This window comes from Hippichthys cyanospilos, chromosome 7 (assembly GCF_059441005.1).
Source record: "Hippichthys cyanospilos isolate Australia breed blue-spotted pipefish chromosome 7, RoL_Hcya_1.0, whole genome shotgun sequence".
In the NCBI taxonomy this organism is placed as follows: domain Eukaryota; kingdom Metazoa; phylum Chordata; class Actinopteri; order Syngnathiformes; family Syngnathidae; genus Hippichthys; species Hippichthys cyanospilos.
Window position 1 is genome coordinate 16,437,558 of NC_142375.1, and position 25,970 is coordinate 16,463,527.

Below are 25,970 nucleotides of genomic sequence, written 5' to 3' on the forward strand. Positions count from 1 at the left end.
TATACTTATACTTATACTTATACTTATACTTATACTTATACTTATACTTATACTTATCAATTAGGGGGGGGGGGGGCACCTCTAATAAATTAAGACGCAAAATCCACCTTGTTTTCCTCCATTTATGAGGGTGCCCAATTTGTTGCTTGCTGCATACAGAAAATGACATCACAGTTGCTCAGGGATCAGGTCATCAGATAAGGCCAATCATGGTTAGCTTCTGAACATCACATGACCAAACTCAGCCGCGATTAAGCCATGATTAATTGTTGCCTTTGACTTCGACATGACCTCTTTCCAACTGCGAAGCCCTTTGAGCCTTTGGTGATTCAGGGATATAGAAATAAAATTTGATTAATTAATTGTATGATTGATTGACCAATTTGTCATTTTGCTGGAATGTGTGATTTTGCCTGTGTGATTTGTTTTTTTCTGCTGACATACATTTTTAGTGCACAACAAAATAAGTGCCAATGTTTTCAGAATTCCTGAGGTCCTCAAAAAACAAACAAACACAACTAGGGTAAAGGTATATTGTTATTTATTTTCATTTGCATATATATATATATATATATATATATATATATATATATATATATATATATATATATATATATATATATATATATATATATATCCCACATTTTTCAAGTGTTTTGATGAAAGAAGGGTCTAAAAATTACTGGTAATATTTGAGTGGTGTACTAAAGTAATTGATTGCCATACAGACTTTTTAGGTAATAAAGACATTAGCCAACCACTTGGAAAAAAATATTAAATTCGCTTAAGTAGCTGGGACTGAATTCCTGGATTCTTGGAAAAATTTAAAATGATGTATTTGGGATAAATTAATTTCTCTGCAGTTGATATACATTTCAGAATAATTTCTAGTTAATGTCTAAACAAGGAGTCTTGATCACAAATTAGCATAGCCATCTCATCATCATAGTCAGTGCTTAGGAAAGACAAACAAAATTCCATCCAGTCAAGGTTTTCCAGATGTGGCTGGCTGAGTTGAGGATGTGCCAAAGAAGTGATTGTGCTCATTGGTCTATGAGCCACCACAGGAGTGAATGCGGTGCAGCATTATGGGTTGATTTCCCTCAGCCTGTTCACAAGTAAGAGACATCATTATAAAATTACTGTGTAAACCTCAGCGAATTATTTGCTTTAGTCACACTCACATCCCCTTTGTTTGTGCCTTGTCTGTTCTGAGCTCCTGAAAGAATCAAGGGGCACAGCTGAGTAAGGACGGGATGCCATTCATTGACGAGCCCTGAGTTCAATTTGTGTATGCGTCTCACCTGCGCTACTTCTCCAGTTTCCATAGAACATCAGCGGGATGATGCCACAAACCAGAAGGGCCAAGCTAACAGACACAATGATGACCATAGTGGTATCTGTAACAATCACAAAGGTCGGTGAGTTGGAAATGAACCTGAGCTGTTTCTTCATGCTGCCCCTCCTGCTGGCCCTCTTCAAACCAAAAATTGACAAACTGCTGTAGTTCAGAAAAGTTAAAAAAAAAGGATCATCATTAATTATCTATTGATAATGTGGCATTATATTATCATGCTTTCTCTGCAAATTTGTTTCCAAGCAGATACAGTCATGGAATGGATGTATCACAGGGCAGCTAAAATTAATTCTCAAAATTTTTATTGCTGCACTGGATCTTATTTTAGCAATCATTTTGGTCTTCTTCAGTTACCAGTGAGAGACACGATACTGTTAAATGACTTCTTCGGGAACTGCAGCCAAATGTATCAATTTTTGTCTGCTTATTCAGCTATACATATTTTTTTTATATATTCAGCTGCTTTGCAGCTGGCCAACAAGCTTATTTCGACTATGCATAAACGAGTGGGAAAATTAGTTTTTTGTTTACATGGGACCATTAGTCCCTTAATCTATTCCTTTAGTTTTCCATAAATCATACTGAGTTCATAGACTGGTGTCAAACAGTACAGTATATTTAAAAAAATGATCAAACATCAACACCCACCAATGTCTCTTTTCTATTGCGGTCCTCTTAATATACTGTTGAGATTATACACTATTGTTGACGGAAACATATTTTAAACATGTTCCTTCGTTAAGCATAAAAAGTATCATTGTTACCATCTGACCGATTTGACATGTACAGCATTGTTAGAGAAACCTATTATTGGAACCTGAGAGTTTGCTTGGCGATCTCGGGTGGGCCTGCTCCTCCGTGGTGGGCACCGCTGATGCTGTAGGCAATGTCACGGTGCTGGATGGAATGCTTTTTGTTATGGTCTGCAGGCTTGTTGAGGGGGGAGCTCCGGGAGGAAATGCTGACACTAAGACAACAATATATGCTTTCACTGTGTGATTAATGTATTACAGGCTTTAAAGGAAAAAAACAAGCCAAGGGGCTTTTTCACATTCCCATACATTATATGACCAGTCATATCATCTCGTAAGTAGAATTAGACTTTGGAATAAATAATTATAGCATATTAAACTATTGTACAATGCACTGAATTTTGGATAAATTTATTTTGGGGTATTCCGAGTATCCACCTAACTTGATGAAGTTCAAACAATAACAAAACAGACAAATCATATGCACATAAAGACTATTTTTTCCGCCTCTGCTTTTTCAATAAAGTGCATTACGCCTTTTGTATTTTTATAACCATTCAATAAACAGACATAATGTCTCTTTTAATGACAAATGACAACAATCCCTTGAAGAAAAAAAGAATGTTGTGTTTGGTTCGCTGTTGGCTCTAATACAGTACAAATTGAGTATGAACTGCTTTCATTTGGTCAGCGTGGCTTTCAGTGATCTAAATATTATATGTAAGAGTTAGAAATTAAATCTGCACATGCTTAATTACTGTTATAAAGTGAAAATCTCAAAGTACCAAAGAACTGCTTTGACCAAGCTCTAATATCCTAGACCAAAGTAATTTACATTCTTTTTCACTGGATTTAATTGTGTGCTAGCACTCCTGAGTGATGAAGTTAAACTGATTCAATTTTACAGTTGACTCCAAAAAACATTTTTAAAAAATCTGAAGCGCAATGACTCCAAAACAGTCTACAATATTGAATGACCTCACAGTACAAGCAAAAGCAATGTTTTTTTTTTGTGATGAAGAGTCGAAATACAGAACTCACCTGAGAAACAGCAAAACACGACAACATGAAGAAAATCCATCCTTTATCAAAGAAAAATGGTGAAAGAACGATGCAATCAAAGAACCCTCACATTGGTCTCCTGTTTATGACCATAAAACTTGAGTGCCTCACAAGCTACAAAGATGCCATTGTGTTTTGCATGAAGTGGAGTTTGATATAAAACCGGAGCCTTCCGATTGCCTCTTCCCCTCCCTTATCTGTTGCTCAGTCTGCCTATGACAAGCTTCCAGCCTGGACATGAGTGTTTGCAGAAAGATGCGGGCCTTGGTGCATCTCCAGCACAAGCGGCTCGGAGGCTTGAAACAGCCGTCTGCTGACTGTGTCACGGGAATCTGAAGTTATTCTTGGAAAACAATGTTATGTACACGTTCCTTGTGACTATCCATTTAAAGTGACTTATTACATCAATGGTGTACAATAAAAACAAGTGTTTAATTTGGTTAATAACGCACCTACCTGTGCTTCACATTGTTGACTACCGTGTTTTTCGTGCTATAAGCAGCAACTTTTCATTTCAGCATTTAACCCCTGCAGTTTTTAGTGCAGTGAGGCTTGTCTGCAGTATATATATGTGTAATTTTTGCTAGTCACAAGACAATTCACAGGTAAAGCACAGTATGTATCCGTTCAATGTGTCAATTGTATGGAACAACTATGAAATAGAACTGAAAAGGGGAATCAATGGTTGTAGTCAAAAAGAGTTGTAAAAATCTATTTTTATATATAAAATTACGTCTAAACCAAGTAAGAGCTTGTATAAAAGATTGTCGGGCATATTTTATCTACTTCATAAGCATACATACAGTAAATACCGGCATATAATGTACTGAACGACGTTGAACAACATGGACTGATTTGGAGTACATAGTATATATTCTAGGGTAAAATGGCTAAACATTTCAAAGTACACAATTACATATGTCAAAACAGTTTTACATTTTACATTTCCTACATTTGTTTTGTCTAATATGCTTTCCATTAAGTACCTAATTTAACCAATGTTAAAAAAAAAAAAAAAAAACATCTTCGAAAGCAATTGTTTTGGGGTTGTTGTTTTTTTTGGGGGGGGGGGGGTGTTAGCAGTTGCAGACCATCACCATTTTCTTAGATGCTTGTTCTGACTGACTGGATTGGGCTTGTCACGAGAGTGCAACTTATTACTACTTTACAAAAATTCAGATGTTTGTCCTATTTATAAGGTATTTTGTTTTGACTCCATACATAAGTATTTTTGACTGAAGTGGCTAAAAGATTACATATTTGAGTCTTAGACCTACCACAGCTCATTTGACTTGTCAACATCAATAACCACAAAAATATTCAATTCCTTTCACTTTTTTATTGCAGTGCACAACACCTTGGCTCAAGTCCTTTGACTGCATACATAAACATTTCAGCAAAATATTCTCAGCCAAAAAATGTTAACACGAAACAAAGTTGGCTTTATTTACAATCTAGCCGGTAATATGTTACAATTTCCAATGAGACATATACAGTATTGGTGACTGGGTATTATGTCCCATTTGTATGGTGTGACAACAGCACACAAAAAATTGTCTCCAATGTGGTGACATACAAAAATAAAATATAATTGGCATCTTAAGGAAGGGTTAGGGTTTGAGTCCAGTTTAGCCTGTTTACGACCGAGGCAGAACCTGGGCGATGGTGTCCCGAGCGCTTTGACTGAGCCGCTCTGGGAACTTGACCTCATATTCCACAATCAGGTCACCTCGACGATCGGGTCGCTTGGGATACGGCAGCCCCTCGCCGCTGATTCGCCTCTTCATGCCGGGCTGCACCACATCTGTTGACGTCACGGTGACGGTTCGGCCTTCCAAAGTAGGTGCGTTGACCGTGCAGCCGCATAAGGCCTAATGACAGAAGAAAAAGCCAAGTGAGCTATACATATTCATTTGGGCATTTCCGGCACATTAAAGTGTTTGTAGATATTGAACTTACATCTCTGAGTGAGATCTTTGCTGTGTAAACGATGTCAGAGTTGTCCCGCTTGAACACAGCATGTGGTTTGTCCTTTAACACGAAGACAACATCGGCTGGAATGTTTGTCGGCGTTTCATCCCCCTCTTTGGGAAACGTGATTTTCGTGCCTTCCTTCCATCCCTTCTTTATTTGCACCTCCAGGATTTTTTCCTCTCGCCTCAGCGTCCGCCCATCAGGATTCACCCTTTTGCGAGAGATCTTCATTTTCTTGGTGCAACCAGTCAACACCTCTTCCAGGGACACTCGCAGCTCATGAACCACGGGAGGGTCTTGCTGTTTCTTCACAACACTACTGTGACCGCCGAAACCTCCCATACCAGAACTAAAGGAGCGGGGGAAGCCACCACCGCCCATTCCAAAGCGGGCAAATGAATCATCAGTGTCCATATCTTCATCCATGCCGCCATTGCGCCCACCAAAGAATTGCTCAAAAGGATTGCGTCCTCCGAAAAACTCTTGAAAGATGACATGTGGGTCACCTTGGAAGGTGTAGCTGAAGTTGCCTGGACCACCGCCACCACCCGAGGGTCCGCCTCCTTTCAGACCTGAATGAAAGATACAAATACAAATGGTAAAATTGTAGTGTATGTTTTTTTTTTTGTCTCAATGATCTTATTGTATATTCTAATCCTCTACTGGGAACTGATAGTCATTAAAACCACGCCTGTAAACACGCTGTCAATAAAAAAAAAAAAAAAAAAAAAAAAAAAAAAATCACAAGACTGAAGTAAACATTTTAATAAGGCAAAAATATCTACATTGCCACTAAAAATGCAAATAAATGGCCTTTTGTGTTCCAGAAATGCTCAAAGCGACAATAATATACTCTCTTTGAGCTGGAGAAAAAAAAAAAAAAAGCAAGTCTGATGACACATTTGTGTTGGGTCTACCAAGGTTAAAAGCAGAATTTGTTGCTTTTTTCACACAAAACTAAGAGGGAAAAATGTTCTGGAGGAGAGAATGGCCTCAAATTAAAATAATTGGACATGCTGACATGTTACAAAAGAAATTACTGCAGTTCAAATTTAAAAGTCATGTTTTTTTAGATAATTTGGCTGATCCTGCAACTTGTAGTCTTGTGAAACCTGTATTCAACAATATTAAAGCTTGGACTAGCACCCTGAATCCCTAACCGTATTGACTATCTTAGCAGTTTGAGAATACTTTTGATGCATCATCTCTGTTGTCCAGAAGATGTCGGTAATGTCGCAAAAGCACCTACCAACCTCCTAAATAAAGTAAAAGCAGAAGAAAAAGATTGTATTGTATGTTTAGTAGTATTGCTAGTACTGGTTTAAGAGTCTGAAATATAAAGTACTTGGTCAACTACAATACTACAGTTTCAACAACAATATTTAGTAGGATTCTAATATTTAGAGATTAAAAAAAAAATCTCACGCAAATGTTGAGAGACTAATGTATATTGATTTAAAATTAGTATCTCTGCCTACTCTTTTTAAATGCCACAAATTAGTTATTAACCAACAAGTGTGCAAAATCCTAATTTCACTTGATAGCTCATTTTCAAATTGTCAACTTTTAAAATGGCAAATTGATAAGATTAATTCGACTTATTACCCAGTCCTCGAGTTAGCCAAAGTGTTCTTTTTTCCCCGCATTGGGATTTGCTTTGTATTGCTCATAAGGCTAATCAGTGTTTTTCGAAGCATGAACATGGCTCAACTTTTCCCTGAAAACATAAATGATAAACGCTTTCTTAACAGATATGTAATAAATAAGACTTAAAAAGGAAAGGTGTTCCTTTTGTCAAAGTATGCACTATATGTGAACACAAGTATTCAACATTCAAAATGTTTATGCAATGAAACAAGCATTCAGACTATAGAGCTAGGTTGATCCTTTTGTCTGCTTTCAAAAATACCACCACACCCCAACCAGCTCTCTCAGGTACTGTTGTACAGGTGGGACAAAAAATAATAAAAAAAATATATATTGAGAATTAAAAGCAGATACCTGGGGCAAATGTTTCCAACAAGTCAATAAATTACTGCTATTGCAGCGTACAAATGGGCAGAAATGTTCAGAAATATTCCTTTACACTTGTTTATTTTTATTTGTAAAAATACACAAAAAAAGATTTGTTCACGTTCATTAAAGTTACTAATAACTTTTGTGATTAAAAAGATTGGTTGGGAAAGTTCCTGAATGATTGAGCAACACTGATGCCGCTTTAGTAAACCATGTCATCTAATCACAGCCATGTTAATGCTTTGACAAATTGAAGTTGCTCTAAAAAATGATAAATTCAAATTTATTATAAAATAAATATCGTTAAACTTGCCTAACTATATAATTGAGTTTGGGAGGTAATTGAGTCTGTCAATATATATTAACTTTCAAAAAACAAACCTTCAAATTCAGATGTCACAATTGGGATGCTTTATATGCTTGCTGGCGTGAGCAGAGGCCACTGCCGCAAATTCTATGTTTTTCTTACATTGTAATTCCGAATTAGTCCACTCTATTAAGAAACGTGTAAGAAAACGTTCACTAAAGACAAAACTGAAATACATTTCTTAGCAATTATGATGTCGATTATGCTTTATGACCTATATTGACTTTCAGTTCACTACGGTGCATTCTATTTTGAATTTCCTTTCATGACCTCACAATGTCATCGACCATTTGAATTGAAAAAAAAAAGTTTCCAACGTTTTGGAATTGTGTGACATTTTACATTAGGAGCAAGTTAGATCTAGCTCACAGGGACACTTGTTTATGACGTTGCCATGGTAACATTACATGAGACATCAAAAATAGATGTTTCTCCAGTCAGAATTTCGTATTTAAACGTTCTTTATATTTACTGTACTGACATATTCTACTGTGAACATTTGTGACTCACATTTCCATTAGGGGGTTAGATTTGCCGTTCCGAGCATGAAAAAGCATGACGATGGATTGACTAAAAATAGTAATACACGTCACTTTCAAGATGCGTGCCTGCCTATTATTTGCATCCATCTGTTAATTCGTAGAATTTTTAACTTCAGAGGTAAAGACTACCAGCAAAGTTGCTGTTTCAAGATCGCTTCGGTTCTAGGACACCAAGTTTAATGCTGATTAAAACATTAGACAAACGGGACATCTGTGTGCGCCAGCTGTCAAAAGTAGACCACCGGGGGAAAAAAAATAAAAAATAAACAAGCATAGCTTACCTTCTTCTCCATAACGATCGTAAATGTCCTTTTTCTTTGGGTCGCTCAGGACATCGTAAGCCTCGGCAATTTCTTTAAATTTTTCCTCAGCTCCAGGCGACTTGTTCTTGTCAGGATGGTAACGAAGAGCTTGTTTGCGATAAGCTTTCTTGATGTCGTCCTCAGATGCGCCTTTCTTAATTCCCAATATGTCGTAGTAGTCTTTCCCCATCCTGCCTGCGGGTTGCCAGTCACCCAGCCGGTCAGTCGTCGGAATTCAAAACTATCAGGAGAGCCTCGAGTCTTCGTTCACTGTCCCGTTGCAATCTGCGACACGCCCGCGACCGCGTCAATATAAAGCGCATGGAAACTTCCAGATACTTCCATAACAAGCCAGCACAATCTACACTGTGGTGTGTCTGGCGACTGCAATAAGCCGCGCCCCCGCCTACGTCCCTTGTGATGCCTTCAAGTACAGTCAGAAATATTCTTATACAGTAAAGCGGCATCCCCATTTGGTCCTTCCATAATAAACTATTTTTAAAATAGCGTGTGCTAGTTCTTATTGCACAGCCAACAGAGAAATTTATGACTTGAATACCGTATAAAAACACGTAGGAAACACCCGTTGCTCTTTCTCAACCCAATGTCAAATTAAATTGCTGACTATTTGTTTCAGTAAGGTGTGGCCCAGATTTTACACACTAGTGAGGAATGCGGATAGTGGTTACTCAAGTCCTGTCACTTCTTTAAAAAAAAATATATATATATATATATATCCATCAACCATCTTCTTCATACTGCAAATTATGGCTGGTTTAATTTTTCAAAATCTACAATGATATCTTTCTAAAGAGCAAGTCTTTTGGGATTTTGCTCAGTTTTAGGGTCGTCAGAGACACTGTAACCCATTAAAAAATGCCAAACGCTGCATTGGTCAGCAGCCTGAATTCCATCTCTACATTCAGATCTAAAATAGGAACTATGTTCTGTCAAATACAAGCCATTTATTAAGCAGTTACTTTCAAATCATTCGTGTGACTTTAACGTTTTGTACCTTGACATAGAGCCAAAAGAAGGAAAACATTTTGCTTGTGAAAATGATCTTGAGTAACTACATGTTTAAATGCAAATAGTAGTATTAAAATATAATTCAACTACAAATATAAAAAAGAAAACGTAATTTGAATTTATTTCCCTTTTGTTTTTTTTCTTCAAACCACTTGTATTACATTTATTTTAAGTGTTTCGTTTGATTAATATTTAGTGAATGACAAGCTATGAATTTGTAATTAATAATATTGCTTGTAATCTGTTCACTTATTTCAATTGTGCAAATGTGACGGGAGGGTTTTTCTCTACTGGCTGCATTTCTTAGCGCAACTGTACACGTTTGTGTCGACAATGACCTCTCAATTCACTGAAGTCCTATTTGTTGGGAAGTAGATACTAAGGCGTAATCTTTTTAATAATGCGGCATCAGATTGGTCAACAGGCAAAGCAACCCGTCCAATAGTCTCTCAGAATTTGGGATACTACTTCTCTGATTGGAGATCGCCTTGTCAATCATTTGGGATACCAAGGAAAAGACTGACAAGATGAAGCACTACGAGGTAAGTAGTGACAGAATCACTCAACTGACAATGGATCTTTCATAGATTCGGCTAGTGCAATGAGCTGCTAAAGTTTAATGTGAACGTATCGAAGCGAACACCCTCTCAAATGTACATCTTTTGAAGTATAAATGTTAGCATAGTACAGCACGCGGCAATTTGTAGCGCCTGTGTGACCGAAGCTTTGTGGTTTAGCGGACATCAGCGCTTTTATTGTTGAACGTACCCTTTCAGTGACAAATTGGTTGTAATGTGGAGAGTGAAAACTAATGTGTCGCGATTATTTCAAACGCACTTTAACTCAAGAAATGTGCAATCTGAAAACGTGGATTTATGATTAGCACAATGTGCAGTATCACCGCCATCTCTGGCTGGAATGACTCATGGCGCTCCTTATCATGTTATTGCTCAATAATCCAGATGATAAAACAGTCTATTTTCAACGGTCCCTTTCGGGCCAGTGACGATTTTACATCTCTGCAAAAGGACATGCAAGTCGCGTATAAACACAACCATAAACAATGCAAAGCACCGAAAGAGGTAAAGAAAATGTGTCCTTGAGTTCCAATAGCACAAAAACCCAACAGACTGGACTTTAACAGAATGACAGAAACTAATCCAACCAGTGTCTCCTGACATTAGTGGGTTTGTGAGCCTGATGGGTGAGTTTAGCAGCCCGTGATACAAGTTAGAAAGCATCTTAAATAACGATGCTGGGGATAAAGCAACTCCTGAAAGCAACCAGCACAGTTGGTGAGGTTTGATGCATCAGGTGCATTTTTATTCACGTATTTTTTTACCATTATGGTAAGCGATTATATACATTCATCTTTCATCAAATTATATTCAACTGTATTTACGAATTACATCAAATGTAAGAGTTATGTCAACACGATATGCTTAATTGTAATGTGCAAAATCAGGGTACTTATCCAACAAGGTATTTTGATTGTTAGCAATAGTATAGAATGGCAATGAATATTACTGAATTAATATCAACACAATGACGCAACACTTCTGGATAAGACCTTATTTAACTTAATCTTAACTGTTGTTAAATAATATGTACCATCAGATGTAAAATTTGAGATATTTTAACTAGTTTTAACCTAATCTTATTATTTTTACATTTTTTTTCTTTTTAAGTGTTCTTGACTGGGGACAGTTCGTCACGATTCCACCATGCGTTAAAAGCTTATTTTGGCTTCCTGTGGTACTGTTTAGTACAAAAGTAAACCTTCATCTAGTTTTTGCTCCACCAAGGGCTGCAAACTTGTTTGGAATGTTACTTAAGTCCATTCTAATGTGTTAAAAGTTGAGTCGATGTTGACCAGTTGCTAGTGATATAATTGAAATCTTTGTTGTGATCTACAGTGATTAAAAAAAATCACAGGAGAAGATAATGCTTTGCAATAATATTTACTGGCAATAGATGTCTCTTACACTGAATTTACACGAGGTACGGTATATGTGTTGGAACACAAATGTACTGTGGCTTGAAGGTATTTCCAGACAGAGGAAAACAAAAAGTTTCACTCAGTGTGCTTGGCTCTGGAACAGTCAGGTACAAGTTGTACAACTTGGTCAAAAAAGGAAATCTGTCCTTGTTCTAGGCCCACTACAACAACAACAGGTTTTGAATGGTGGGCATTTGTGTTGGTCATAAATAATCATAAATCTCTTAGTGAGAGATGGAATAATTCCCTCCTCTTAATCCACCTTGATGGTGTAGGCCAAAAACTTGTTTACAATCTTTTTTCCGCTTCACTGGTTCTCCCTCACTTACCTAGGGTGAGCATTCAGAAAAAAACGATTATTTCAATCATTTAAAGTGAGGTTATAAGCTTCCAGTGCATTCATAAAAAAAAAAAAAAAGTCAATATAATCTAAATTTCACTGTAGAGTAGTCAACAAAGCAACTTGTCAGTACCACCCCAAATAGGCATAGCTGCATCAACCGCTTACATTTCGGATAACGCAGGAAGACATATACGTACATTCATATTTTTTACGGACTAATTTGTTTGAAATGCCTTTGATGTAAAGATCTAATGCTGCACAAGGGTTTCATGAATAATTCAGGTCGCCAGTAGCATTGTTCATTAGACAAAGTAAGAAGCCATTTAGTTTAATTCATGAATATTTCATGTGAATTCTATTAATGTCATATTTACATTTTTGCAGTGATTATCGGCACTTCTCATATTTTATGGTTTAGATTAGAACATAGGTCTCAGGCTCCATTCTTCGAGGGCCATAATCCTGCATGCTTTTGATGCTTCTGTCATCAACACATCTGATCAGGTTTGCAGCCCTCGAGGACTGGAGTTTGAGACCTATGGTTTAAAATGGTGGTGAATCTGATGTTAAAGAAAAGTTCTTACATATACTTCATAATAGTCAGATAATATTGTATGCTAAAAACAAAACACATTTTTTTAAAGTTGTCAGTTAATATCATGTTTTTTTATCGGGCAAAATTAGTAATCTGTATCATACCAGATTAAAATAAGTATCACACTTTGCTTGAGGTAAATTAAAAATCAGTGATTATTTTTGTAAATACTATTTATTGTGAATCACTTACTTTTTCATTTGTGTTTTCGTATTGAGCAGAACTTCCTCAGACTAACGCCATCTTCTTCTTGTTGAGAAAGAAACAACAGCACCTCTTCTGGTGAAAGCTAAATAACACATTCCATTTTGACCTAGTTGATAACACAGCAACCAATTCCATACATACGACAAAATACTAGACGGTTAGCATGCCGATCCATAATTGGAAAAAAAAAAAATCCACATATTCCTGTTGTGTAAAATGAACCTCAGACTGCGCTGGATGGCTATATACTGTAATTCCAGACTCTTTCTTCCACTATAAATCAACTGTGTCTAGTGGTTGCCTAAATTACAAAATCGGCACCCAACATTCAAGCAATCTTTACTTGACGATGAGTATCTTACCTTGGAGAGGGTTCTGGCAAATGAGTCAATCTTTATTTGTATTTACCGCAACAAGAGCTGTTTAAGTCAGTTCTCCTCGCTTCACCCTCAGGTCATCGTGCCTTACGCTGACCGGCTGTTGCTATTAGCCTGAACCTTTATATAGACAAGGATGAGAGGGTGTGTGTGGGGGGTCTAAAGTTGCCATGGGTATGCTTGGATGCTTGGCTCAGAAAACGGTATCAGGGGCTATATCCCCCTCATGCTGTCATTTTCAACACTTTTCTTCAATACACAGTCGATAGTATAAACTGATCCGCAAATTGAATTAATCATAGGGAATTGTGTGGACTAAAATAAATACAAAGACTATGTTTAAAAATGTTTTTACTGCCATTGACTACCTTTGTCAAAAAAGTTAGTCACATATTTATAAAATAGATGTTAACAAAACTTAATTAAGTGAAGGCAAACATGTCTAAGAAGAGCCCATTAAATTTGAGTGTGATTCTTATCCAGGTTCATAAGGTAAGGATGAAGTTATCATTTGTTTTAATTTTTGACATTGGAAATACTTTTGTATCTTCAATTCTTATAGCAGTCTTGTATTCTTAATATCCTTTAGTGACAAGATTTTCCAAAAATGGCAATCTGTCGAAGTTTTCATTCTGGTTTGAATGGCCAATTTGGCCTCACTATAAAAGTCTTGCATTTTCAAAATCCAGTGAACAATTCTGGAGGAATATAATTTTTTTTATGGGGTCTGAAAGATAGCCCTTATGGTAAAATTTTGTGTGATCCCGCGTACAGTCAAAATTGGCTTGAAATTAGAGTAAAACAGTATCAGGTCATTATTTCTAAACATATCACCTTGACCCTTTAGGGTTGTCTTATGGAATCCCTTTCTGACATTTCAAACACGCCAGAAATGGTTAGAAGGCTACCTTCAAAATAAACCTTAGTTTACCAAATAATATATGAACATAAATGCCTCAGTATGCTTTTATTTTGAAGCTGTTTCCGGCAGCGTTCCGTGGCGTAAGAAATTTACTATTATTTCTACCGCAGCTGTTGCTTCATACGACAAACAAACACAACCTCATTCTTAAATCACGTCCAGTCTTCTTTTCAACGTGGTAACAAACTACTACAAAGTGCTCTATATAGGCTGGCATGATAGATGTATGTAAATGAGCCTGTTTCTGTTGGCAAATTCATCTCATTGACCAAAATTTTTGAGGAGCGATTTGTCCAAATGCTAATGTTTCTCGAAAGGTAACCAACATGCTGCTAAGCACAGTTTAAGTACATAGCAAATGCTGGTCATCAAATGTTTATTAAATTCGGTCTTCATAAATTCATAATTAAGTGGAATTGTGCTATTTGGCCTTGTGTTTGTAATCCTATTTCACTTAGCCAAAAAATATTCATTGAATGTAAACGTCATCTAGTCTGTATATTTTGAATCATTTACATAATTTTCCATGAGACAGAAAAACATCTGCTAGCTAAATTATAGTGCTCAATGCTTCAATTTTGTCAGGTCAACCATACCCGTGATCTGCTCTAACTTGCGTGTGATGTAAAAATATTCAACGTTCATTTAGGTTTATATCAGACGGTAAACACGTCTGAGCTGAAGCGCCACTTTACAATATTTAACTGTATGTCTTTCAATGAGAAATGGCAACTGTTGGCCATTAGAGGGAGAAGTGGCATGGGGGGGCTTTGCCAAGGGGAATGCCCTAACTTAGCTGGGAGAATCGGAATTGGTATTATCACCCTTGGCTGTCAAGAAAGTGTAACTACCCCCTATGTTGACTGAAAGATGGGAAAGGAGGTTTTGAAATTACAGGTTAACTAACAGAACTTGTTGAAGATGTTTTTGAGACACAAATGGCAGTGCCAATCTAATGACATCACCTCATAGACATATTGAGGATTTGGGGGGTGGTTGGTCAGTAGTAAGAGGGTTGTGCAGAGTTAGCAGTAGTTTTATATTTAGCTGCAGGGTGAGGAGGAGATGGGGTCGCCCGGTGTTGGTTGTCATAACACCCACTCCCTCTGACGACCTAGCTTGTAGACCAGACTGAGCGGTGTCTTTTTTTTAAGGGCAAGATTGGGGACAGGAGTGAACATTGCATAATCAAATATTCTTCATATTTATGTGCCTGCTCGAGAGGTTTTCCACCACGTGATGTTTGCAGATGACCATTCTGACTATGTCCACACATGTGTCCACTCTCCGGGGGTCGGCTGGCAGTTAAAATAAGCCGTTGGCCAGAAGTGAAGGAATGAGACAGGGGCAGCCAGCTAGGGAGGGACGGGGTGGTTGGATGAGGTAAAGGAGGAAGAGGGAGGGGCTGCCAAAGCACCAAGCATGGAGAAGACAGATTTATTTCCACAGCTGAGTGCTGCAACTCTCCTGTTGGACTCAGAGCGGTTCTGGACGCTTGGGTGGGGAACAAGGGGTTAGGGGATTAAGTGAGTCCAGAAGGTGCACCATTGACATGGATGCCCTCGCGCTTGAGGCTGCCATTGGTAAAAAGTCAGCAAACGGGGCAGCGGCTGCACCTGTGCTGGCCCCCGCACCGGTCAAACGTAAACCTGCCAAAAAAGCTAAAAAGGCTGTCGTTTTCTTTGAGGTGGAGATACTTGATGCCAAGACCAAGGACAAGCTCTGCTTCCTGGACAAGGTGAGCAACAACATCTTTAACTATTTTCACTAACACTCATCTTACATCCTGTGTAAAATAATTGTTTGCATTGCTTGGGCGTGTGAATACTTTTTGCGTACAAATGGTCTCCTGTGATTTAAATAATATCTTACCGTGTCAGTGAGAGTCGAACATTTTCTAGAACAGTCAAGCTGCCTTAGTTGTCGTCAAAGAGTGTGCAACTGTAAACCCACACTTTCACACGTGACCCAACTCCGCCTGCTTGGTGGTTCGACCAAAATGTTGACAGATACAGATTCAATATACAGTGGATCCTCACTTTCTGCGATGGCACCAACGCAACCATTTTTGAAAGGGTTTTGGAAAGACAATTTAAAAACTTGATTTGTTGTCAAAATAGTTCAATTGCTAATATAGTTTAGGTTACATCAGTTAGCTCTCCTGATTCTGCAGGCTCTAGATAAATTAGATTGAGCTATAATAGCAGGAAAAAATAACGCACAAATTAAAAGCGGTGCAGCTAAGTGAAACAGTATGAATGAAAGAGGTTGACTGTTGTGACTAAATAAAAACAATTTGTGGAACAACTATACAAATTGAGATGTAAATGTAAGCCAGTGTTTCTGTTAGTGTTCAGACTAGCATATGCGGAATTGTGGGTGTCAACACATCAGCAGGAATCCTCGTTGGAAGCATCGCTTGGATTTTCAATGCCTCATCATCTTCCTTGTGTCAGTTCAGTCCTAGATGTGAGATTTGTAAATCAATGTGTTTGTGTGTGTACAGTTACGTTGGCTACTTCGTCACTTGGAGATGGCTGGCCTTTTGCAAGGATTCTCTGGTTTCCCTGATCAAACTATGGTGTTGCTTTGTAAAATTTTAACAATTGAATTAGTTGATTTAGTTAACTGTTTTTTTGGAATGGACGGGTGTCCCAATGCAACATCATGTTCTTTTCCTGTATGCCAGACATAGAAAGAATGGGGTTGCAGTGGTAGGGGATTTTTTCTTTAAATGGTTTATCATGTCTAGTCAGGGTCTATAGGACAAAGCCATGCTCTGACAACCTAATGAGGCCCTTATAGTCGTGGGGGTTGTAGGCACGTAATCCTAAAGGGACAGTTTTTTTAGTGATATAATCCTCTTGGCAATGGTGCAGGGCCCTCAGAATGACGTGGGCACATTTGAAACGTGTCAATCTTGCAACGCTGGGCTATAGTCTGTCTTTTTTTTTAAATAGTACATGAAGTAAGTTTAGTTGCCTTATATGCAAAGCAAATCCATTCAGTTAATTGATACAGGATCATCTGGGCTCAAGGCAGTATACTGTATTAATATTGTGTGTCGATTTTCAAAATCGATTCACAAGGCCTGAGCTGGTTAATAATGGATTTTGTCGATTCAGTTAAGGATTTTCCTCATTACTGATTTTACGTTTGTATGGAATACATTCTCAGATGAGCCGATGCTGATAATCGAAACATATTGCTTTAACTTGTTGCAGTAGTAAAAATATTAACATTTTACATCAGGTTTTTAAGCATACGCAGTCACAGTGCATGTATGTCACCGATTATCAAAACAAACCTGATTATCAAAAGATTTTATACATCCAACATGAATGATGATCAATGATGTCACCTAAGCTTAGCTAGCTTCACAATTAGCACCCTATGATGTACCTACATTAAGTGGTACATCTAATGTGGCTTATTTGAGCTCAGCAAGAGCCCATTTAATAGAAAACAGTTCCTCACGTCAATACGTGCACACTTTGTAGGTTTCTTCAAACTAACAAGCTTATTTTTAGAGAAATGTAAAATTATTACAAGCTGTATTGATTGATGTTTTTTTTCTCTGATGTATGCCAATAACAGCTCACGGTATGGTGATTACTTTTTGTAAAGTAATTCACAATTTTTGTTGTATGCGTGCATGCGTGTGTGCGCTATGCTTTTGGGTTCGTTGGGCTGGTTTGTCACGATGCCATCTGCTTTGGCCGTGTCCGTAGGATCCTTGAAACCCGAACACCAGCTGTTGGTTTGCTCACATCCACAGGGTGTGTGTAGGCACAGCCAGAGCTAAATTTACCGCTAATCACTGTCATGAATGGAAAACTGGATTGTTGTCTGTTCCTCTGTATGTTTACATCAATTTATTTGTCACGCTGTTATTTGTAGGTGGAACCAAATGCCACCATTGGGGAGATCAAGTCTATGTTCCACAAGAGCCGTGAGTGTTTTCTCTATTACCTCATACCTCCTAATTAAGAGCAAGCAAATGTTCATGCAGTTTGTCTGTTTTAGATCCTCAGTGGTACCCAGCCAGACAGTCCATTCGCCTCGACCCCAGTAAGTCGTTTGAGGCTTCATTAAAGTCGTCTCATAGTTAATGGCCTGTACAGTATGTACACAACAATTCTGATGATGGTGATAAAAAAAAAAATCTGAAAATGATGCAGGTGTAAAACAATAAACATTTGAGTGCACAGCAAAATTTTGGAATTATGTCAATAGTGCGGATGTGACAGAAGTGGCCTTTGGTTCTACAAAAGTCTTCATCTTTGACCTGTAATAATAACAATATAGGTGTCGTTATAGTAGGTTCTTCAGTGTTTAGTTACAGTAATCATTGGTTGTCTCAATTAAAGAAATGCTACAATGCAATACAAGTCATACATACTGCATTGAAGATCGGAATTCACCATGAGAAAGCAGAAAATATCTTTTTTTGAAATAAGGAATATCTACATATAATGTAGGTAAATTCACAAATGCCGGACTTGAATTTTGTCTCCTAAAGTCCGCTATCTTAATGCAAGTGTTGCCCCGACACAACAGTTTTCACTTTCGCAACAATACCGTTATTGCAAGCTGTCCAATTCCGGTATTGATCCGATATGGGAGTGCAAAATAGCAATTCTAGTTTGTTTCAGTACCTTTAGAATACACTATACATACAGTATATCCTAGGAACAAAAGAGGGTGACAAAAAATGGTGAAAAAATAATCATAGGAGCAAAGTGTAATGTACAGCTTCTATATGAGTGCTAAAATCTGCGCTTTGGGATGTAGACCAACGTAACTTGATTTATTTATTTTTTGCTGATATCTGACTTTTATCCAATACAAATACTCGATTGGGACAGCCATTCTTAACGCCATCATATAATTGGTCATTATAAACCTTCAAACAACGAGTCCACGTGACTCTAAATTCTAACGATAAACCACGATATAGCTGGGGACACTGCATTTCTCCACCTATAATACAGAGGATCTTTCCGGGTGTATGTTAAGTAACTGTGTGTGTTTCAGAGGGAAAATCGCTGAAAGATGAGGACGTTCTGCAGCAACTTCCTGTGGGAACCACAGCAACTTTTTACTTCAGAGACCTTGGGGCTCAAATCAGCTGGGTCACGGTAAGCAGGTTCTACCATATGCACATATGGTATAGTACAGTAAGTTCCTAAATTACGCTTTGGAAGTTGATTTCTTAATATTCTCTTTTACTGTGTTTTATAGAATTATATTATTGATACAGTATTTTTCTTGATTAGAAACATTTTAAAGAGCTGGAACAAATCAAAGGCATTTCCGTTTATTTGAAATGGGATGAAATTTGATTTAACATCCATTATTTAGCATAATGTTACTCTAGTAATTTGGCTGTTTGTCAGAGGTCTTTAAACGATCATGCTGTTTGTTCGTTATCTTTTTGCAAGAAATGGGATTATTCTGTCTTGAGCATTATACTACAATTAAAGGAGATGTTTTTACTATATTTATGTTCTTATTAAAATGTATGGGAGTAAAAGAAGTACTCGCAGTGAATGCATTATTCATATACTTACACATTCACACTGGTGGTGGTAAATAAAGTAAATAGCCACAACTGCCCTGAGGCAGGCTGAATATTATATGTATTAACTCATTCGGTGCCCAGCATCCTCAGACCCCATGTAAATTACCACGTTAAAAAAATGAGAAATTATATAATAAATGTGTATCTAAGATTGAATGTCTGTAATATTTATAAAAAAAAAAACACTGAAAATACGTCTTTGGCTTTGAATGAATCTATATTAGAACTTTTTTTATGGATAAATCTCAACAAGTTTATTAAAATAAAACAAAGTATCTTTCAGCCATGAGTAGCAAACAGCTGTAGCATTTCTTTGTACAATATGTGCAGTGCTTACCACTTTTATTAGACCAACACCTAGTGCAACCGCTGCCCTAAATTAATAACATTGATATTTACCAAATGTATAGTTTTTTTTATGTTTGTAGAAAAAAAAAATCAACAGTCCTGTTAAAATGATCCCTCTCTGACAATGGCAATCACATGTAGATATTATTTGTGAAGGAAGAATTATGGATATATACGTAGCTTAGCATACATGCATAGTTGGTGCAGTATTCAATGCGACCATGTGTCTTCTTGTGACTTGTAGGTCTTCCTGACAGAGTATACCGGACCTCTGGTCATCTACCTGATGTTCTATTTCAGGGTCCCCTTCATCTACGCTCCCAAATATGATTTTACGACCAGTAAACATTGGGTTGTACAGTAAGTGTCTAGGACAATATTGCTCAGGCGCTCACAGTGATACATTTAGCTAATCGGCGCCGTCAAACAAATATGCTTGGTTATGAAAGTTGAACTATCCGCCCTCTGACATGTATGAATGAGTCTTTATGTTGTTGACACAAAAGCCATAAATCTACTTTTGCTGTTAAATAAGCAGCTAATATTGATTTTTTTGCTTTTTCTAGTCTAGCCTGCATGTGCCACTCTTTCCACTATGTCAAGAGACTGCTGGAGACACTATTTGTCCATCGCTTCTCTCACGGAACCATGCCACTACGCAACATCTTCAAGGTGAGACCGTTGGACTATGTGAGTGCAGTCATCTTATTATGATGTACTGTGCCCACTTATTGTTGAAGCTCAGGTTTTAGTGCTATACCTTTAAAGATGTGTAAACTGTATTTTCAGAATTGTACATACTACTGGGGCTTTGCAGCATGGATGGCTTATTACATCAATCACCCGCTCTATACACCACCAAGTGAGTGTGCAAAAAGTTCACACTCATACTGTAATACTCACCCATACAAAAGAAAATGCCTCCTTGGAACTTCATTTTTTTTTTTTGTTACAGTTTATGGCGAGCAACAGATCAGACTGGCCCTCATTTTATTCCTGGTAAGAATCTTTACACTCAATGTATAACATCTCCATTGGTCAACACGTGCGCTGAGCAATGACATTTTCTTTCTCAGTTCTGTCAGATTGGCAACTTTTCCATCCACATTGCTCTCCGCAACCTCCGCCCACCAGGTACATGCACTGTTGTTGCACCTGACTATCTATTTATGTAATAATCTAAATGTACACAAATGTATATGGTTTTATTTGTATAAAATAAAAAGAAAAACATATTTTCATCATTCTCTGTGTTGCTAGTGCCAAAACCACTTAAGTCACATTTTGGTCAATCAAACGATTTTTAAAACATGTATACAAATATTTCTTGGTCAGTTCATACGTGTGGGTGTATATTTTACGATGTATTGACTAATCTGAAGTGACTTGAATAGATTTCTTTCATTCAACTACGAAATGTAACTTGGAAAAATACTTCCAATACAGTAGATGAAGATAAAATTCAACAAGTACAGTATTGTTAAAAAATTATTATATCGTAAAAACTACAATTACTGGTCAGTTAAATAAAATAACCTGACTGCATTTTTATTCAGGCTCCAAGACCAGGAAGATACCCTACCCAACAAAGAACCCCTTTACCTGGATTTTCCTGCTGGTGTCCTGCCCTAACTACACTTACGAGGTTTTTATTTTTATTTATTTATTATTTACCTCACGGTGTTAACTAGTCTTGGGAAAATAAACCTTCAACTTCGCTTCATGAACCAATTTTTTCCAATATTTTTCCTCACCTCCAGATGGCACTGTTGGTTTAACGACAAGGGCAAGTGAGCGTGTTTTAAGCCTTATGTTGAAGAAAGTGGCTCTCGATGAGTAATAAATACTACTGGTGCAGGAAGCATCTTAAAGCTTCATTTTCCCATCGCGAGCGTTGACTGAAGTCCAACTCTGGCATATGCTTCATTGCTTTGGAATAATGATATAACAATTGAAGTGTCAGCTATATTTATAATTTCCACATTCCGCCTCTTGTTGCAGTTGGGCTCTTGGCTGGGCTTCACTCTAATGACACAGTGTCTGCCCGTGGCCTTCTTCACCATGGTGGGTTTCATCCAGATGACCGTGTGGGCCAAGGGAAAACATCGCAGCTACCTGAAGGAATTTCGGGATTACCCTCCTCTCCGATCACCCATCCTGCCCTTTGTCCTGTAGTTGAAGGCTTCTTGATCTAAATCATTGATGGTAGCAGCTCCCCCTTTTCTGCTCAAACATGAGGAGCAACATGTCCCTTGCTTACAGTCCCAATTCTACACTGGAACTACATTGACTGAAAACATGCTTGCGATGCGCGCTGCTTGCATGCTTGATCGCGATAAAGCTGTTTTAACACATTACTGGTTTTGTTTTAGTTAACAAATTCAAGAAACCAAACAATTTTGCCTGTTTCGTGAATACTTATATTTTTTGCACCCCCGGGGATATTCTGACCTCCGAACTGGCTTCTGTGCACTGACATGATACAGCTCATACAGGTCTGGTTTATGTTTTGATGTTCAGAAATGTATGAATTGTTGTTCACATACATTCATCTGAAAAAGTAATTTATTGATTCATTAAAAAAACAAATCTGTGGCTGGCGGTGGTGATTCTGTTTCTGTCGGAAATATGTAGCGCAAGAAAACATTTGACAAGTTAATGAAGCATGTCTTTATAATGAGAACAGACAAAACAGCAAAGATGCATGAAATTTAGCTACAAGTGTTGAGAACACACCCACTAAAGGTGATTTTTTTTTCTTTTAAATAAATGATCGTGAAAACGTAATTTTACCATGAAAAATGTTGGAATTTTGTCAGCAGACAGAACACTGCCAAGAGAATGTATTGTTTCAGAGGATATTAAATTTTAGTGTGCTTTGCAAAGTTTTGGCACATCAGCAAGACCAATAAATAGATTTTTAATTGTTTTTAAATGTGAGAAAAAGTTGGTAGTAAGTGGAGAAACCCCACATGGTGGTGGCTTATTCTCCTGATGAATCTTCATACTTGCAAAATGTTCATTTATACACGATTGTTTTCATGAAGATTTTTAATACAAGATCTGCAAAAAGCAAAAAAAACTACATTTATTGCTCACACTTAAATTTTTGTTCAATTCGCGACTCAATGTCACAAATGCGTCATTATGGTCACTTCTGTAATATTCTGCCTTTCTTCACAATGGTGCCAGTACTATTTGCTTGTTTTACAACCACCGTCCTGATGGTTTGTGCTCCTAATTTTATTTGGGGCGTTTAAAGCCATTTCTAAATTTTCAAATAATGTAAATTAGATTCATAAAAAAAGTGAAATGAAGTGAATATGAAATGTGAAATCCAAACGTTTGACACGCCACCGAAAATGTAGAGACCGCAATATGTGATTTAGCAACACTGTTTAATGTGGGCAGTGTTAGTTATATACAGAGATGAAGAAACAGATGTGCATCATTATGCAGCTTCAGCCTGGGCCTCGATCCTTTTCTTCCTCAGCTGGAGCCTCCTCTCTCTCTCGTACTCCTTCATCCGCATCACATAGCTAGACCAAAAAACAAACAAACAAACAAATGCATGAAATAGACATTTAGCGTGACAGCTATGTGTATCATTTGAAGTGATCAGGATTTTGGAACTTTAGCACTTTGCCTTTGAACTGCACTGCATCAAACCATCACAACCATTGAAAGAACATAAATAATGAGAGAAAAACTCACTCTTGGTGTTCACAGTAGTCCCAATCATGTCTTTCATGTTTGCAGGCGAAAATGTTTGGCCAGTTGTCTCTTTTGCACTTCATGAGCTTTATTAGATGATGAGCACAGTAGTCCCTTTGCTCCAAAGGTAGCATGGCCAAATTCATCTGCTCCTGGGTTGCGACCATCTCTGCAACACACACACAAATAATCATGCATTTTCTTTAAAAGTAATACTTAAGTTTAAGCTAGCAGCTAAACTATCATGAGAAATTATGTTGTTTTGTTTAACAAAATCATCATCAAGCTGGTTAACAGTGTGTACTAACTAATAACTATTATTATTATTATTACTATTAATAATGAATTAGTATCAGAGCCCATATTTCATAACTATTATCAGTTATAGGTGAATTGCTTTATTTTATGTTTTGATGTAACACTGGGTCCATTGTTTTGTCTTACAGAATCATAATTCTCAGCGGTGACGCTTTGTAAAAATAATATCCGAATGGTATCCATCCATCCTCAATGACGCTTGTCCTCATGAACGTAGTGGGTGAGATTGAGCCAATGCCATGTGACCAATCATCAGTAATCACGGGAAACATTCAAACATTTACACTCACATCCAAATCCTGCGTCAATTTAGAATTCTAAACGAACCAAACAGATGTTTTGGGGATATGGGAGGACGCTGAAACATGCAAACTCTTTAGTGCACATGCGTTAAAAGTGTGATCCGGCCTGCAAGAAGATTTTCTGTGGCCCATGGGATGATAATTGATTTGTTATTAGAACTGGCCCGCAGGCCTAATACGGTTTGCTGGCCGCAAGTGTTTTGGACACGCCGTTTCTAGATTTCCCACAATGCAACGGTGGTGCATCTGAGTGCGAGAAGCTTCATTCCAATATTCATCAGAAGTCATTAGCTAGCATGACGGCAAAAGCTAACTTACAGATACCGATCATAGGTGATTTTTGTCCGGTAGGTTATGAGTACCCCCTGAAGTTAAAGGAAAACTGCTGATATTATTATTTCTCTCAAAAAAAGGTAAACTATTTTTGCCATTTCCTGGTGAAAATATACTGATGTTGCCTTGAATAATATCGTCCCGTTCATTTAATATGCATGTTATGGGGATTTCTGTGCGAAGTTTGTCTTTTGAGCCTGTTAAAAATTAAAATTGAGAGCCAGAGCCATCAAAAAATGTTGCATTATTCTTCCAATCATTTGTTGAGTCTTCAGTATGTTGCATTGGGTGCACTACTGTAGATTAAGTGTGGTCTTTTTTTACTTTTTAATAAACATTTGATCAGTCCGGCCCTCATATTGTCGTTTATTTGTTTTGGTTTTTTTCATTTGGCCCCCCTGTCCATTTGACTTCGAGACCCCTGTTTTATAAGCCTTCGAGTTATAGATTTAAACTCTCACCCTCTCTATAGGAAACATTATGACGAGACCCGAATTATAAAATGCAAATTCCTACACATTACGCCATCATAAATAACATGTAAGATGTCTTGAAACAGCTTCGAAAATGCACAGGCCTTGTTGCCAAACTATCGCGAGATTTGGTCTTGACAGTTTCAAATAGATGCGCTAATAACAATAAAGCTAAATGGAAAACGCCATCATTCGACGCGTAAAATGCTGCACAAGTTATTACTACTTACCTCGCTCTTTTCTCTCAGGAAAGCCAAACTGGGGGTCGAACTCAAATTTCTTCGTCGGGTCTGGTTCGGTGTCCGTTTCGGTGATATACCGTCTGGCCAGGTAAGCCCCCATGGTATCCTTTAAAGAAAATGCACTACAATTTGTTCAACCTTATTGTCTTTCTTACTGGGATATATTTTGCTTTAGCAATCTGCCATTCGGTCACCTACACAAGACCCTTGGATCCGCTTCCGTTTCTACCGGAAATAAACAGCTGACAAGTGAAGTCCTTCAAGAATGCCTTCCCCATTTACCGAATAACAAATGTTCCGCTCCGAGATTTCAACCAATGTGAGATTTTGTGCTTTCCTTTTTTACCACGATTGTTGGATCAATCGATTCCGCACAAATTACGAGAGGGATTATTTTTCAATATGCACGAATTTACTCGAGACAAAATAATCTGTTTGCGAATTTTTGCTGCTGCTCGTACAAAACGCATCTTAAAGTTTTCAGAAAGCCCCAAGAAATTAAAAATGGCAAAATAAACATTTCTATTTTTTTAAAAGCAGATTCCACGGTTGAATTCTAACCCTAAGCAAAATCTTGGTGTGGCTGAGACTGATAACAGTACAATTATTAATTCAATTCTCAACTAATCTAGCTATTTTCAGAAAAAAAAGTGAATATTTAGTCTATAATTTTTTTCCAACAATTAATCCTTTTGAAAACACCCTATTCCACTTGTTGGAACTGAAAATGACATGACTTGTGCTCAAAGATCGTGTAAAGACCAATGATTACTCAACTTGCAAATACAGTATCACATGAGCAAACCCAGGTA

General features: G+C 37.5%; 4 protein-coding genes across 6 annotated transcripts; 1 reads left to right on the forward strand and 3 right to left on the reverse strand.

Annotated features, from left to right (window-relative positions):
* Positions 1-704: 704 nt before the first annotated feature.
* LOC148421290 (uncharacterized) lies at positions 705-3,298 on the reverse strand. Its single transcript, XM_088420311.1, has 5 exons — positions 3,151-3,298; positions 2,175-2,324; positions 1,305-1,400; positions 1,185-1,219; positions 705-1,108 (listed from the first exon to the last, which is right to left on the reverse strand). The coding sequence occupies exons 1-5, from the start codon at positions 3,188-3,190 to the stop codon at positions 1,052-1,054; spliced, it is 378 nt and encodes a 125-aa protein (XP_088276437.1). The 5' UTR covers positions 3,191-3,298; the 3' UTR covers positions 705-1,051.
* A 1,197-nt stretch (positions 3,299-4,495) lies between these two features.
* Positions 4,496-8,767, reverse strand: dnajb1b (DnaJ heat shock protein family (Hsp40) member B1b). Its single transcript, XM_088420385.1, has 3 exons — positions 8,352-8,767; positions 5,131-5,717; positions 4,496-5,042 (listed from the first exon to the last, which is right to left on the reverse strand). Exons 1-3 carry the CDS (start codon positions 8,560-8,562, stop codon positions 4,809-4,811), a joined length of 1,032 nt encoding a protein of 343 aa, XP_088276511.1. The 5' UTR covers positions 8,563-8,767; the 3' UTR covers positions 4,496-4,808.
* Positions 8,768-9,905: 1,138 nt separating this feature from the next.
* Positions 9,906-22,371, forward strand: tecrb (trans-2,3-enoyl-CoA reductase b). 2 transcript variants are annotated; one of them, XM_088419882.1, is made up of 12 exons: positions 9,906-9,943; positions 15,532-15,582; positions 17,745-17,796; positions 17,871-17,915; positions 18,882-18,985; positions 20,021-20,136; positions 20,343-20,448; positions 20,566-20,638; positions 20,732-20,775; positions 20,853-20,910; positions 21,333-21,421; positions 21,778-22,371. In XM_088419882.1, exons 1-12 carry the CDS (start codon positions 9,929-9,931, stop codon positions 21,949-21,951), a joined length of 927 nt encoding a protein of 308 aa, XP_088276008.1. In that variant the 5' UTR covers positions 9,906-9,928; the 3' UTR covers positions 21,952-22,371. The 2 variants fall into 2 exon arrangements, with proteins under 2 accessions (XP_088276008.1, XP_088276007.1); XM_088419881.1 differs by lacking the exon at positions 9,906-9,943 and having other exon boundaries at positions 15,382-15,582.
* Positions 22,372-23,155: 784 nt separating this feature from the next.
* Positions 23,156-25,462, reverse strand: ndufb7 (NADH:ubiquinone oxidoreductase subunit B7). 2 transcript variants are annotated; one of them, XM_088419884.1, is made up of 4 exons: positions 25,357-25,462; positions 25,147-25,264; positions 23,491-23,659; positions 23,156-23,315 (listed from the first exon to the last, which is right to left on the reverse strand). In XM_088419884.1, the coding sequence occupies exons 2-4, from the start codon at positions 25,256-25,258 to the stop codon at positions 23,228-23,230; spliced, it is 369 nt and encodes a 122-aa protein (XP_088276010.1). In that variant the 5' UTR covers positions 25,259-25,264; positions 25,357-25,462; the 3' UTR covers positions 23,156-23,227. The 2 variants fall into 2 exon arrangements, with proteins under 2 accessions (XP_088276010.1, XP_088276009.1); XM_088419883.1 differs by having other exon boundaries at positions 25,147-25,395.
* Between the last annotated feature and the right edge of the window lie 508 nt (positions 25,463-25,970).

Excerpts from the sequence above, each read along its gene's own strand:
- LOC148421290 (XM_088420311.1), bottom strand. The coding sequence starts at position 3,190 with ATGGATTTTCTTCATGTTGTCGTGTTTTGCTGTTTCTCAG. Across the intron at positions 2,325-3,150 it reads CGTGTTTTGCTGTTTCTCAG|TGTCAGCATTTCCTCCCGGA; the intron begins GTGAGTTCTGTA and ends TTGTTGTCTTAG. Across the intron at positions 1,109-1,184 it reads AAGGCACAAACAAAGGGGAT|GCTGAGGGAAATCAACCCAT; the intron begins GTGAGTGTGACT and ends ACTTGTGAACAG.
- dnajb1b (XM_088420385.1), bottom strand. The coding sequence starts at position 8,562 with ATGGGGAAAGACTACTACGACATATTGGGAATTAAGAAAGGCGCATCT. Across the intron at positions 5,718-8,351 it reads CGATCGTTATGGAGAAGAAG|GTCTGAAAGGAGGCGGACCC; the intron begins GTAAGCTATGCT and ends TCTTTCATTCAG. Across the intron at positions 5,043-5,130 it reads CAAAGATCTCACTCAGAGAT|GCCTTATGCGGCTGCACGGT; the intron begins GTAAGTTCAATA and ends TTCTGTCATTAG.
- tecrb (XM_088419881.1), top strand. The coding sequence starts at position 15,397 with ATGGATGCCCTCGCGCTTGAGGCTGCCATTGGTAAAAAGTCAGCAAAC. Across the intron at positions 17,797-17,870 it reads GTCTATGTTCCACAAGAGCC|ATCCTCAGTGGTACCCAGCC; the intron begins GTGAGTGTTTTC and ends TGTCTGTTTTAG. Across the intron at positions 20,776-20,852 it reads TGGCCCTCATTTTATTCCTG|TTCTGTCAGATTGGCAACTT; the intron begins GTAAGAATCTTT and ends TTTCTTTCTCAG.
- ndufb7 (XM_088419884.1), bottom strand. The coding sequence starts at position 25,258 with ATGGGGGCTTACCTGGCCAGACGGTATATCACCGAAACGGACACCGAA. Across the intron at positions 23,660-25,146 it reads TCCTGAGAGAAAAGAGCGAG|AGATGGTCGCAACCCAGGAG; the intron begins GTAAGTAGTAAT and ends TGTGTGTTGCAG. Across the intron at positions 23,316-23,490 it reads GACTACTGTGAACACCAAGA|CTATGTGATGCGGATGAAGG; the intron begins GTGAGTTTTTCT and ends TTTTTGGTCTAG.